The sequence below is a fragment of the Carassius auratus genome, chromosome 45 (assembly GCF_003368295.1).
Source record: "Carassius auratus strain Wakin chromosome 45, ASM336829v1, whole genome shotgun sequence".
Classification (NCBI taxonomy): domain Eukaryota; kingdom Metazoa; phylum Chordata; class Actinopteri; order Cypriniformes; family Cyprinidae; genus Carassius; species Carassius auratus.
In genome coordinates, this window is record NC_039287.1 from 18,725,676 (window position 1) to 18,740,358 (window position 14,683).

The window sequence follows — 14,683 nt, forward strand, 5'->3', positions numbered from 1 at the left end:
GAGGAGACAGATCTGCCGCCATTTTCATATGACATTTAAGAGGACTAACTTTGAGGTGATCGTGAATTTGTGTACAGTTTACGGAGTTAAATGCTATAACCCCACTAAAAAGCCTAGCGACGCCTATGATTCTTGTGTAGATTTCGGAGAACCAGCACAAATATGTAAAATGATCGCTCAGGCATTTAATAGGCAACGAAATCTGCATTCTTATTCGGTTTGGTGCATACTGGATCCATAGCTACCTGGGCCCTATTGGTACCGGGTTTCGATACCCAACCCTATTAAATAGAAACAAAATTAAACATTTTTAAATATGTAACTTCTAGCATATTCCTAAACCTGGATCTCATTAATATTGAAGAACAAATTCAAGCACCAAAAGCAGCCCACACACTCCAAGTTATTTGAAATATGAATCCTGCATGTTCTGTGCATCTCTGTGTGAATGAATGAATGGCAGAGACGTGTAGGTTTGTTTACTACATAGACTGAAGTGCGTGACGTTTAGAGTAATTTCCGCATCTGCCGTCTCAATGAGGACACAAATACATAAACAACATCATCACCAGAACTGTTCTGAGTCACTTCACAAGTATTTTACCATTTAATTTGAGTAAAACCAGTGTCAATTTAAAGGTATTCACATCTAAGGCTGAACGATTTGGGAAAATAATCTAATTGCGATTTTTTTCCCCAATATTGCGATTGCGATTTAATATGCGATTTGTTTTGTAAAGATTTTTTTTATCCTCTTTTTTCCCCAACAAAACGTACTGAATTATTTAAATATGACCAACACAATATTAGATGCATTTAGTGTGAAATGTTCTTTCCCATAGGCTGGGCCTATTTGTTATAATTAAATTAAAACATGTATGACATGTATGAAATAAATGACATTTTTATTGAACTGCTCGTTACAGAAACATCTATGGCTTTGCCACTGTGCATTTCAGTAATTTAAACAAAGGTATGCGCACTTTGTAAACACTGTGTGCAAAATTTACAGTCTGAAGAAAAAAATAATTAAAAATAATAATTATCTTACTGCTCCAAAGTCAGTAACATTTCACACAACTGCAACAGCATTTGCTTTGAAAATATTTAGTAAAATCAAAATAAATAAAGTTATAAATAAAAACATGGAGAAATGCACTTTTAAATTAGACAAAAACTATTTGAATATTATAATTTGGAATAGATCAACCTCACTTATCAAGTACACAACAATAACACACCACACAGACTAAAGTTCACTACGAGTATGGCACTGCCAGCTATAATGATCCAACAGTTTTGTTCTCAGTGGCTCACAGGTTTTTTGCTAAGAAAACCAGAATATTGACTTTTGCTGGCTTCAAGGATGAGCGAGTGCAAGTCACAATATTCCCTCCTGTGCTAAAAAGCCGCTCTGAGGGAGCGCTTGTGGCAGGTACACAAAGATACTTGCGGGCCATGATGCACAACTGTGGGTAGCTGATCTTGTGCACCCTCCACCAAGCCAAGGGATCATCTTCTCCATCAATGGTAGGAGTCATCAGGTAATTGTTTAACTCTGCCTCTGCGACATCTTCAACAGGCAAAGAAGGAGAGGCTGCACTGGTCTTGAAAAAACTGCCAAGAGACCTCTTCGCCTTTTCCCCCAAGGGCTGTGCACTTTGAGGCATCTGAACAGTTTCAGTACGAGACCTCTTCTCCTATTACATAAAAACAACAGCCATTAGTTTTCCAGTTAGATTTTACAGAAAAATTGTGTTTTTGTGAAATACATAATTATCATTTACCCGATGATATGTACGCTGTGCTAAGTCTACCATCTCTGTCTTCAGTCGGGTCTTGATAGCAGGGATGTTGTCAGTACTGATGTACTGTATTTTGAACCTAGGGTCCAGGAAACAGGCAACATCCAAAAGCTCCTGGATGTTTGGGTCTCCATATTTATTATTGAGGTATGCTAGGACTTTGGTTTTTATTGATTTAGTCAGGTCAGTGTCCTCAGCATCTTCAGCCAGGACTGATGTGGCAAAAAGGTGAAGAACTGGCTTGAGGTAGGAGATGCTCACATACTCCTCTCCAGAAAGAGCATCAGTAAATTCCAGTAGAGGATGCAGTGCCTTGTGAATCGACTCCAACACATCAATATCTTGCCAGGTTGGGATGAGGGAGCGTGCATATCGATCTCCAGACAATACCTGAGAAATGGCTTTGGCCTGTTCAAGCACTCTAGCAATCATCATTTCTTTAGATCCCCATCTTGTTGGGCACTCCGTTATGAGGTTGTGCTCAGGGAGTTTGAGCTCCCTCTGTGCCTCCATCAGTGCTGCCTTCTTCTTCCAACTGTGGAAAAAGTGTCCCACCAGCTTCCTGCACAGTGCTGTTGCCCTTGACACTCTGTCATCTTTGAGTGCATTTTCTGAAAGAAATAGAAAGTAGTGTATTACACACAATTAAATGTGAGTTTTGTGATTCAAGGCTATCACTATTACACACTCACATTCTCTGTCATTCTAAAATGCACACATCCACACCCCTGTCCTCTCTCTCTCTCTCTCTCTCTCTCTCTCTCTCACACACACACACACACACTTTTTGTGTTTATTTAGAACATGTAAAAAAACAAAAACAAAAATGCAGGTGGCCATTCCACAACAGACATAAAATCAAAACATAATATTTCAATTTACATATTAGAAAAGGAGTGGGAGGAAATATTAATTTAATGAATCCCCAACTACACATAATTTATATATTTGTATCCAGCTTATTACTAATCGACGCATCTCTCTCTTTTGCGCGCACGCACACACACACACACACACACACACACACACATACACACGCGACATAACTTACCAATGGCAAGATGTAATCTGTGCCCAAAACACTGGAGCCTCGTCCATTCATTAAGCCGCGCAGCCAGAACCATATTTGACGCGTTGTCCGTCGTGATGCAGACGTGATTCTCCTCGTGGAGATCCCAGCTGGCAAGCCCTTCTCTCAGGCCGGCTGCAATATTTTCCCCTGTGTGGTCGTCTGGGAAGTAGGTAGTTTGTAGGCAGCGAGCTCTGAGGTTGAAATCTTCATCAATAAAATGGACGGTAAGACTCTGGTAAGGCTCAGCTGTGCGGCTTGACCACATATCTGTAGTGCTAGCAAAAAACTCCACCGTTTTAACCTCCGCGGCGACTTTCTCTTTACACTTTTTGTACAGCTCCGGTATGGCAGTCTGACTGAAGTATGTACGGGAGGGTATATTGTACCGTTTATCAAGCGTATATGTCAATGCCACGAATCCAGGCTTGGTCACCGTGCTGAGAGGCATCATATCTTTGGCTATGAACTCGGTTATTGCCCGAGTGATTTCCCCGTGCCGTTTTGAATTACGTTCATACGGAGTGACACTTTCGAACATTTCGGTCAGTGATCCCTGTCTTGAGGTATTTGGCCTGTCTGGCGCACTGGTGCTCGGCATTTTGGTCATACAACTGTCATACATTGATCTGTGGTATTTTTTTAAGTGCTGAAACAAGTTTGTAGTGTTACCCCGTGAAGTCGCAACGGGAGCACGGCATGCTCTGCATAACACCTGAAGCTGTGCAGCATCTTCTTTTTTGAAACCAAAATAGTTCCACACCACCGACGTGCTGTTCCTCTTTGAGATTAAAGTCGCAGCTGTGTCAGTTACTGACTGTTCCGTCGAGGCAGAGGCCATTGCGCTACAGGTTAAAGATGAACTGACAGGATGAAAAGTTGTTGCAGCCGAGTTCTCCGCTCTTTCGCTCGCGTCACGTGCCCACCTCAAATCGCGCACGTTGCGATTAGAAAATCGCATTTTCTCATATCGCGATATTATCGCAAATGCAATTAATCGTTCAGCCTTATTCACATCAACCCGTCAAAATAAAAGTTAATTTTTAAGGCATTGTGCTAGAAATATTGCTATCATTTAGTAGGATATATGTGATACTGCTAATACTGTTAAAAAACAACACACAAAAAAAGAAAGTACTAAAGTACTTTAGCGCGAAAGTACATAAATATAATGCGCTCTCTCTCAGAGTGCGAGCCCAGATAAAATTCTAACAAGAGCAACGTGTATCTGAGAGCGCGCGCGAGCAGAGAGATTCGCGCTCACGCATTATATTAAAGTACTTTCGCGCTACAATAATGCGCTTTCGACATTTGACAGGGAAATAACGCCTTTCACACATACTCCGTCTGCAGTCCGTGTGCGTTTTGTATGTGGTGCAGAAGCAGCACGGACTCATACTCGTGCTTTCACACAGGACGCGTTTGCAGTCCGCTACTCGGTACGTGAACGATCGCTGCACTGCTGCAGACACACTGTTCCTGGAATACACTGATGGACTACAACCGCGTGAACGCTGGAATCCGTTAACATGGGTGCGTAAAAAAATAAGCAGTGCATACGCACTGCAGACGGAGTAATGTGTGAAACAGGCGTAAGGTTGTTTGCACCTTGTGCAATGTGGAATTCGTTTAAAGCTTTCTCAAGCAGTTTGTGATGCATTTTGGAAACAAGAGATGAACCCCTGGTCTAATGCACCACCTGTCTTGAGAAACCCCTTCTCAAAGACTTAACGTTACTTTTAGTCATTATTTTATTTGGGTAACACACATTCTGAATGCCTTCGGGACAATTCAGGTGTGCCATTTTAATGTAGATTAATCTACATTAATTCCAAGATTACAGTGATCTTAATCTAGATAAAAAAAAAAAAAAAAAATCTATGCCCACCACTATATATATATATATATATATATATATATATATATATATAAAATTACCTGTATTACAGTGTATGATGTAGCTGTCCATCAGTGTATACAATGTGCAAAGTAATTAAACCAAAATGTACATGATTTATAAAGTTATTGGCTTCTAAAGTAAGGAGTCGACTCTGAATCGCTGAAACGAGTCGTTATAGATTTCAAATCTTTTGCCCATCTCTATGTACGTCACTAGGAACACTTTGCATAATAATCTCCGCCTACCGTCTTGGGAGAAACGGAACTCTGACCTGTATTTATGCAAGTCACATGTGAGTAAATCTGTTGTCTCCTTTGTCAGAGTGCAGCTGTTAATGATCTGGGATTCTGCTCATAGCATCATACATCATACATTACGATTGTGGTGTCAATCTGAGCGTGTTTGCTGTGTTTATAGAAGTCTAGTGTTTATATATGACTAAACAAACTGAATTGATGGAGAAAAACACGTTAGGTTCTGAAACAAATGCTAAATACAAGCCAGGCACGAAAAATACCTAAAATGATAAAGCTTGAGTAATTGTCTCAGAATGATGCTTACATAATGTGTTTTGCCTTCACAGGTCAAGAGTTTCCCAGAGTACTCTCTCAGGATGACCCGCAACAGTTAAAGGCTGACTCTGGCTGTGACACTGATAAAAGCTCACAAGCACAGATATATGGTGCTCTGGGACAATGCTTGCCTCCGACCCCGCCAAACAGTCAGAACTTTCCCCTCCACAACAGGAAATGGCGCCAGGACCACAAGCTGTTAAAACACATGCAGTTTCTACACTGTCTGAGTGGCTTGCGCGGAGGCTGTGAGTCATCACTTTATCTTCATGGGCAAGTGGTCTGGGATTCAGTAGTGCAGTTGCTGGATTCTGTGGTGGAGGTTTTCCGGCAGGCACATGCTGGACAGCCTCTGGATCACCCAGAGCAGCTGCTTCATGCTTCACAGGTGGTGGCACAGACCCTGAGTCGTGGTGGCTGTTCAGTGCAGCTCTTCAGTAAAGTGGATGATCTGTTGAAGGAGATGATCAACCTACTGCTTAACAACCAACAACTCAATTTGGTAAGAGACAGAGGTTCATGTACTGTGGGGTTGCAGACTGAGCAAGAAGTGGGCCAAGAAACGTATAGTTATCGCCAATAGCATTCAGTTAGGGCCTTCAGTAAGCAACTGTAAACTACATACCCTTACACATCTATCTTACACATCTCTGTAACAGCTAATGCAGCCATATGCTGCATGGAACCTCAAAATCTAATTTTGATCAGATTTGATGTCTTTGAGCAAAAGGGAAGCACTATCTGTAGTGCTGGCCCTGTTTTCATACAGTCTGTTCTGGCCACAGACTTTTTTTTTTATGTAGGATCATAGGCCATTTTGTGGACATTACACAAATAACAATGATAATAATAAAAAAAAATTAGGCAATTTTATTTTTTTACACCAGACAGATCTTTCTGTACTTGCTTGCTTAAAGGGATAGTTCACCCAAAAATGAAAATGATGTCATTAATAGAGCCCGACCGATATGGATTTTTGGGGGCCGATGCCGATATTACCTCGAAAAGAGACGATTTATAAGCCGATATTTTGATTTTGAAAATAAACTGGATATTAGACCCATTTCCTATAAACGGCACTTACACAACATTCAATAGCAAAATATCTGCCTGTTCTATGTATGTGGGCTGTATAAACCATTTTCCAGAAGGGATTTATGTATAAAAAAAAAAAAAAAAAAAGATTACAGTCTCAATGACTAAACAATTGCACATCAAAAGTATATATTTTTTAATGATCAAAAAACAGTCTGGTTTTAAACATTTAACACTTTTACTTTCTTCCAGTTGAAGCTGGTTTTGACAGTCTGTGTGTGTACTGTAAATAACTTTAGTATTATAATTTAAGGTATTTGCAGAAGTAGTCCCACACTTTGCTGCTACAGCATTCACCTTTTTCAGCCATCTGTAGGGCAGAAAGAGAGACAGAGAAAGAATAAGCATGTGTATTAATAATATCACCATGTATCATTACTCATGTCATCATTAGAATTATAATAATAATAAACAGGGATCTCCTACATAGGCAAAAATGAGAAATATATATATATTTTTTATTTGTCAAGCAATAGGTATTACCTACTTATATTTAACTATATTATTTCAACATTTCCCTGTTATGTCTGTAAAGCTGCTTTGAAACAATATGTAAAAAGAAAAAAGCGCGTGTTCAGCTCACATTTATTTACATGTCCCCTCTGGTTTAATCATTTCTGACGCACCTACTGTAGTTACTGTAACTACACTATATTTGCTCTCACAGACACATTCACAACGGACCCGTATATCTTCTCCTCTTCTCTTTGTGCAGTCTGAATCAAAACATCGTCATGCACTGGCGAACGTAAAGTTAGCCTACTGTTACCGGAAGATTACGGAATCAATTCGAAGTTGAATGGTTAATGTTAGTGCCATGAACACACTGCTGTCAGTTTTGAGAAGAACCACCTTCAAACAAGTTAATAGCAAGCATTTAAGGGGCCTGCTAAAAAGGAAGCTATATTAGCGTTAGAGTAACGTAACCAGCCTGAATTCACCAAATTGTGCTCTGGACCTGAGGGTAGCCTCTTCTTCCTTGCTTCTCTCTTAATTCTCATCAGCAGGACTAGCGCTATCGCTCGCTTCTTACAACGGGACAGATACATGTTTGCTGCTGACCGAAAGGAGGAACAACAGACTATGAAAGAGCTCCCGCTAAAAGTTTTTAAAACTCCACCAACGCCATAGCGCAGCGCAAATCGCGTTGTATCTGAAGGGCAACGCTAAACCCAGCGGGCAAGCGCCGTGCATACCGCGTCCTGTGTGAAAGGACCATTATGCGGTCACTATGTGGGAAACACACCGCAATAGAATAAGAATAAGTTAAATGCCAACATTATAGTTTGACCTCTTATTAACGTTCGCGCTCTTCCACTGATAAACATGGTATTAGCTTTGTGGCTAATCTAATATAGCAATGCATTAGCGGCTGTAAGTGATGTTGCAGAATATTTAGAAGTGATAATGATAGGACCGTTAGCTAGAACTACCACACCGTTTTTAGATACAGTGTATGAACTAAATCTACAATCATTTCACATGACGAACGACAGACTCACCTGGGTGGCTTGGCTGATCGCTTTCTTCTGTAGTGAATTTCTGGCGCTGTTGTCAACTCTGGAGTTGCAGACCGCCCTCTGGTGGGCAAACTATGCAACACTCATAACATGAGTGAAGCATGAGACTCCGTTTCTCATGTTTCATTGGCCGTTATAAATGCCGATGCCGATTTAAATGCAATTAGCTCATATCGGCCGGCCAATATATCGGTCGGGCTCTAGTCATTAATAACTCACCTTCATGTCATTCCAAACGTGTAAATTTATCTCCAGAACACAGTTTAAGATATTTTAGATTTAGTCTGACAGCTCTCAGTCCCTCCATTGAAGCTGTGTGTACGGTATACTGTCCATGTCCAGAAAGGTAAGAAAAACATCATCAAAGTAGTCCATGTGACATCAGAGGGTCAGTAAGAATTTGTTGAAGCATCGAAAATACATTTTGGTCCAAAAATAGCAAAAACTACAACTTTATTCAGCATGTTCTCTTCTTCCGGTCTGTTGTGAGAGAGTTCAAAACAAAGCAGTTTGTGATATCCTGTTCATGAACAAATCACTCGATGTAACCGGGTCTTATTAAACCAGTTCACCAAATCGAACTGAATCGTTTTAAACAGTTCTCGTCTCCAATATGCATTAATCCACAAATTACTTAAGCTGTTAACTTTTTTAATGTGGCTGACACTCCCTCTGAGTTAAAACAAACCAATATCCCGGAGTAATTCATGTACTCAAACTGTACACTGACTGAACTGCTGTAAAGAGAGAACTGAAGATGAACACCGAGCCGAGCCAGATAATGAACGAAAGATTGACTCATTCACGAGTCAAGAACTGTTTCTGTCAGACGCGTCCGATTCGAGAAACGAGGAGCTGATGATACTGCGCATGTGTGATTCAGCGTGAAGCTAATCTATAAAATTAGATTTTGTTTTGGTTTCTGGTTCTGTTCCTGTCAAAATTTTATTTGTTTCCTTTTTTCGTTTTCATTCCTTGAACCGGTTCAGAGACCTGGTTGAAAGTCAAATGTTTCTTGAGTTTATATTTAAGATCTGAAGAAGCTACCATGAAAAATTTGATTCCTGCAACCATTTTTCTGAGACTGTCTATCCGCCCCACCCCCCAAATATAATTTTTTTTTACTAACTGTATTGAAGGATTCTACAAATTATTTTAGTCATTAAACATACCACTGCATAGTTTTTCAATTATAAAACGATAGACAGAAACTTGGACATCATATAAGTGATTTATTTAAGCACTAGAAAAATACAATAAGAATAATTTGAGTGAGAAAAATAAAGATTTAACTTTTTATGCCAATTACAGAACATCATGAGATTGCTAGAAATGCAGCATTTAAAATGATTTCTGTTCATATAGTCAATTATCATGTGCTGATGGCCAGTAATAGGGATGGTAATCATAGAGATAAGCCATAAAGTAAAAAATCACACTCTATTCATATAGACAGCGTTCACATTGATAGCTGTGATTACACAGTAAAAGCGAGCTGATTTGCGCTCAAACAGAAGGTAATCATACAGATACTCGCACATTCAACATAAAAAAAATGTTGAAAAATGTTGACAAATAAAACCAATAAAGAAAAAGGCGATCGCTAAGTTTCGCCTCCATCAGATGACAGGTGTGTCAGAGTGCGTCACAAGCCTTCACGAGAGAGCGCCAGAATTCAAATAAACAATCTTCTGCCTATATTTCACCTTTTTTTTATGGATTGTCTCATTCTGTTTCTGACACTGTACGTTACAAAACCATGCCGTTTTTTTTACCACCAATGGAATCATCCAAAACTTCAGACAGCTGTCAGTATGTCAATATTTACGCAACTATCAATACTTTGTTGAACAATTACCAAGCAAGCAATGCTCAATTTTGTCCAGGCTGTGGTGTGAAAAGGTTGCATTAGCAAATAAAGAAAGAAACACTTAAAGGAACACTCCACCGTTTTTTGAAATAGGGCTTATTCACATTATTTCCTACATTTAGATAGGTGGGCAAATGCATTTTTGTGTCAGTGCATGCATTGTTTTAGTTTGACAGGGTCGGCGTTAGCTTAGCTTAGCACAATGAATGGAATCCTTTGTTGCCAGCTAGCATGGCCTGAGTAAAAGTGAAAAAAAAAATAAATAAAAAAACCCACCTAATTACTTCTTGTGGCCTGCGTATTCACAACGAGTACAAATAGCGATCCAGATTAACACTAGGCGATTTCCTAGGCAGATATTGACTTGGGACTATATTGTGGGGAAGCACAGGCGAAGCACTGCTGCTTAGGCGAAATAAATTCTGTGGATAAATTCTGGTTAAAACTACAAAGTAATTCAGTCAAGAGCAGTGAGTGATTTACCTTCATTTTCATACATTAAAGACACTGACAGCAGAGCTAGTAAATTAGGTGCGGTCACTTTAAGAGACATCCATTATAATGATACACATCTGATTTCTTTCTCAACTCTTTACTTTCACTAAAGACATAACCACAGACTTTTTCAAACACACTTTCCAAGATGGGTATTTTGACACATTTTGTATGTATTTGTTGTCTGTACAAAAGCAAGAAGGCTTTGACATGCATCTCTGCTCGCGCCCTGAAAACCGCGGTGCTGAATTGAGCTCTTTCACTTTTCGCTCTTTTTTTTTTTTTTTTTTTTTTTTTTTATTATTAAAAAAAAAAAGTTTTAGTGCCGCTTTCAGGGCGGTCGCGTTTGTTACGGAGAACTGTCACGTAACATTTATTTTTCATGTTCGGATTTATGAGGAAAAAAACAAAGACAAGACTTTTTTTTTTTTTTTTAAAAATTAACTTTGAATCTGTCAACAACAATACAGTTGTTTGATTTAATAATCATTATTCAACATGTTCAGGCTGAGCAAAAACAAAAAAAAAAACAAATTTTAACAGGATAAGTTGAATATTCACAAAATGTGTGGGTCTAGGTAAAAAAAAAAAATTCCCTGAAAACTATTCAAATGGATGTCAAGGGCGAGACTGGGACTCAGTTGCAGGTGCTCAAAAGGTCAGTTTATTAGATGGGCTTAATTTCAAAAGGACAGAAAAAATAAAAATAAGAAAAAAAACAAATCCAGGAACAGGGCAGTCTGGAGCAGATCCAAAAGAGCCTCCTGGACGAATTCCACTTGGAAATCCTCTGATGCAATGCCCGGATAAACTGACAGGGAGACGGGGGCGCTGTTGAGGCGGGGAACTGGTGGCGCGCTGCGGCGCGGCGAAGAAGAGGAGTGACAGTGATCGGTGAGCTCTAACACGGAAGGCTGGAGAGTAGTGCTGCCTGAAAGCAGGAGGAAGTGGGAAAAAACAAAACTAGAGGATGAAAACAAAACGGGCACAATCTCTGTGCAGGCTAAACAAGAGATGTGGATAAAGTTGAGACATGGACGAGAATAACTCGACGATCTGACAACAGACAGCACACATGATGAGACTAAATAGAGAAGGAGTGATTATCATAATGCAGAGCAGGTGATGGTGACCAATAACAAGATAATAATGAAACAAGAGGGCGGAGACGGGCACCACGGTGACACAGAAGCACATGGTAAGTGTAAACACACACTATGGGGAAAACAGACAGATCAGCCCGGGGGCGTGACATTACCCCCCTCCCCAGGAGCGCCCCCTGGCGCTCCAGGGAAGGTACCACCACGCTGCCGGTTGAAGTCCTCGATCAGCGACCGATCCAGAATATCCCGAGCCGGGACCCAACTCCTCTCATCCGGACCATATCCCTCCCAGTCCACCAGATACTGAAATCCCCAACCTCGACGTCTGACATCCAGCAACCTCCTGACAGTGAAGGCTGGGGAACCATCCACTAGACAGAGAGGGGGAGGGGGAGGGTTAGTAGCAGATGGGTTAGAAAGACTGGGTGTACCCGACCAAGTATGGGAGGTAACTTGAGCTTTACCGCCACCGGACTCAATACCTTGGTGATCTGATATGGCCCCATGAACCTGGGGGCTTACTTGCGAGAAGCCACCCAGAGAGGAAGGTCCTTGGTAGACAGCCATACTCTCTGACCACATACATAGCGGGGAGCAGAAATACGGTGACGGTCAGCCGCTGCTTTGGTTCGTCTGGAAACCCGAGCCAAGGTTTCCTCAGCCCTCCTCCAGGTGCGGCGACACCTGCGGACGAAGGCTAAGGCAGACGGAACAGCAGCATCGGGCTCCTGAGGGGAACATAGGAGGTTGAAAACCAATGGAGCACTGGAATGGAGACATACCTGTGGCCGCCACTGGCAAGGAGTTATGGGCATATTCAATCCAGGATAACTGTTGGCTCCAAGAACTCGGATTATGGCATGTCAGGCAGCGGAAAGCTTGTTCCAGAACCTGGTTTGCCCGCTCGGACTGCCCATTGGTCTGAAGGTGAAAACCTGACGACAGACTCATAGAGGCCCCGATCTGTCGACAGAACTCCTTCCAGAACCGGGAGACAAACTGTGGCCCCCTATCAGAAACCACGTCCACCGGAAGGCCATGAATCCGGAAGATGTGGTCAACCACCACTTGAGAGGTCTCCTTAGCTGAAGGCAGTTTGGGAAGGGGGATGAAATGGCAGTGACAAAGTCAAGGGCTATGTGTGACCAGGGGCGGGAGGGGATGGGTAAGGGGTGTAGCAGACCAACAGGAGGCTGATTAGAACTCTTGTTCTGGGCGCAAATTGGGCAGGCAAACACAAACTGCCTGACGTCCTGGGCCATGGATGGCCACCAAAATCACTGGCGGATGGCAGCCAGAGATCTCCGAACCCCAGGATGACAGACTAACTTGGATGAATGCCCCCACTGGAGGACTCCAGGGCCTGGCATGAACTCACCCTCTTGGCCGAACGGACGTATTCCAAGTTCTTATGGTCCGTCCAAACCAAGAAGGGCTGTGCTGACCCCTCCAACCAGTGACGCCACTCACCTAAGGCCAGTCTGACCGCCAACAGTTCCCGGTTCCCTACGTCATAATTCCGTTCTGCTGGGCTCAGGCGGTGAGAGTAGTAGGCACAGGGATGTACCTTCCCATCTCTGGGGGATCTCTGAGAAAGGACCGCACCTACTCCAATCTCAGAAGCATCCACCTCCACAATAAACTGACGTTCAGGGTCTGGAAATGAAAGAACAGGAGCAGAAATGAATCGGGACTTTAGGTCATTAAAGGCCTCCTGAGCCTTCAAATTCCACCTAAACGGTACCTTAGTGGAGGTAAGAGCTGTCAAGGGTGCAGCAACCTGACTAAAGTTTCTGATGAAGCGCCTGTAGAAGTTGGCAAATCCCAGAAACCGCTGCAGTGCCTTTCGTGAGTCTGGAGGTGGCCACTCGGCTACGGCCCTTACCTTAGCGGGATCAGCTTTGATTCCCTCCGCCGAAATGATATAGCCCAGGAAGGGAACTGACTTGGAGTGGAAAACGCACTTCTCCTCTTTAACATATAGCTGGTTCTCCAGCAGCCGTTGAAGCACCTGGCGCACGTGTTGGGTGTGTACCTGAAGTGAAGGAGAAAAAATAAGAATGTCATCTAGGTACACAAAGACAAACTTGTTAACCATGTCTCGCAACACGTCATTAACCAGGGCCTGGAAGACAGCTGGGGCATTTGTCAGGCCAAAGGGTAGCACCCGGTACTCATAATGTCCCGAAGGAGTGATGAATGCTGTCTTCCACTCATCCCCCTCTCGAATCCGAAACCAGGTGATAAGCATTACGGAGGTCCAACTTACTGAAGACCTTGGCTCCCTGCAAAAGTTCAAAGGCAGATGACATTAAGGGCAGGGGGTACCTATTCTTAATGGTAATGTCATTCAAACATCTGTAATCAATACAAGGGCGCAAGGAGCCATCCTTCTTCTTAACAAAGAAAAACCCTGTGCCAGCAGGAGACGAGGAGGGACGTATGAGACCGGCATCAAGGGACTCATGAATATATTTGTCCATAGCCTCTCTTCCTGGACCAGACAGGGAATATAACCGAACCCTGGGCGGAGAAGTGCCTGGGAGGAGGTTGAAGGCACAATCATAAGGCCAGTGAGGAGGCAGGGACACAGCTCGGTTATATCATGGTGATTGCCAGAAACGATAAGACTTACAGGAGGGGTGAGGTGAGTGATGGTAGTGATAGGGGAATCATCCAGAGACCGAACAGAGATAGGAGTAGAGAGGGGAATGGCGGGAATTCCCCTCTGCTTGGCCAGTGCCGTGTCCAGGAAACTACCACCAGCCCCAGAATCCACCAGGGCTGAACAGGAGTGACTAGAACCTCCAAACTGGACACCCACGGGAAGTAGTGTGCGGGAGGAGTGGGGGAAATTAAGCGGAGATGTGGCCACCAGAATCCCCCTAGCTACTGATGGGCCTTGGCTTTTAGCGGGCATTTTCCGACGAAGTGTCCGGCCCTCCCACAGTAGAGACATAAGCCCCGGGTGAGTCTCTCTTGCTTCTGCTGAGGAGTAAGACCCAGACGTCCCACCTGCATGGGTTCAGGGTCAGCAGGAGATGGCAGAGGCAGGACCGGGGTGGATTCGCTGGTCATTTCACCCACCCTCCAAGAAGTGCGAGCAGTCAATTGTTGGTGACGAAGGCGAAGGCGGCTCTCAACTCAGAGGGCCAGGTCGACCAGATAATCGAAACTGCGTGGAAGCTCTTGGGTGGCGATCTTGTCTTGGATCTCCTCGTCTAGTCCAGCACGGAACACAGCTCTGCAAACCC

General features: G+C 42.8%; 2 protein-coding genes across 2 annotated transcripts in view; one reads left to right on the forward strand and one right to left on the reverse strand.

The window, feature by feature from the left end:
* The window catches only part of mei4 (meiosis-specific, MEI4 homolog (S. cerevisiae)), a 49,003-nt gene that overhangs the window by 11,641 nt on the left and 22,679 nt on the right, over positions 1 to 14,683 (forward strand). Inside the window, exon 3 of the mRNA XM_026233934.1 lies at positions 5,358 to 5,848. Coding sequence (XP_026089719.1) covers positions 5,358 to 5,848 — 491 coding nt within the window. The remainder of the gene's footprint in view (positions 1 to 5,357; positions 5,849 to 14,683) is intronic.
* LOC113063488 (zinc finger BED domain-containing protein 1-like) lies at positions 1,135 to 3,871 on the reverse strand. Its single transcript, XM_026233933.1, has 3 exons — positions 2,857 to 3,871; positions 1,788 to 2,416; positions 1,135 to 1,700 (listed from the first exon to the last, which is right to left on the reverse strand). Exons 1-3 carry the CDS (start codon positions 3,833 to 3,835, stop codon positions 1,314 to 1,316), a joined length of 1,995 nt encoding a protein of 664 aa, XP_026089718.1. The 5' UTR covers positions 3,836 to 3,871; the 3' UTR covers positions 1,135 to 1,313.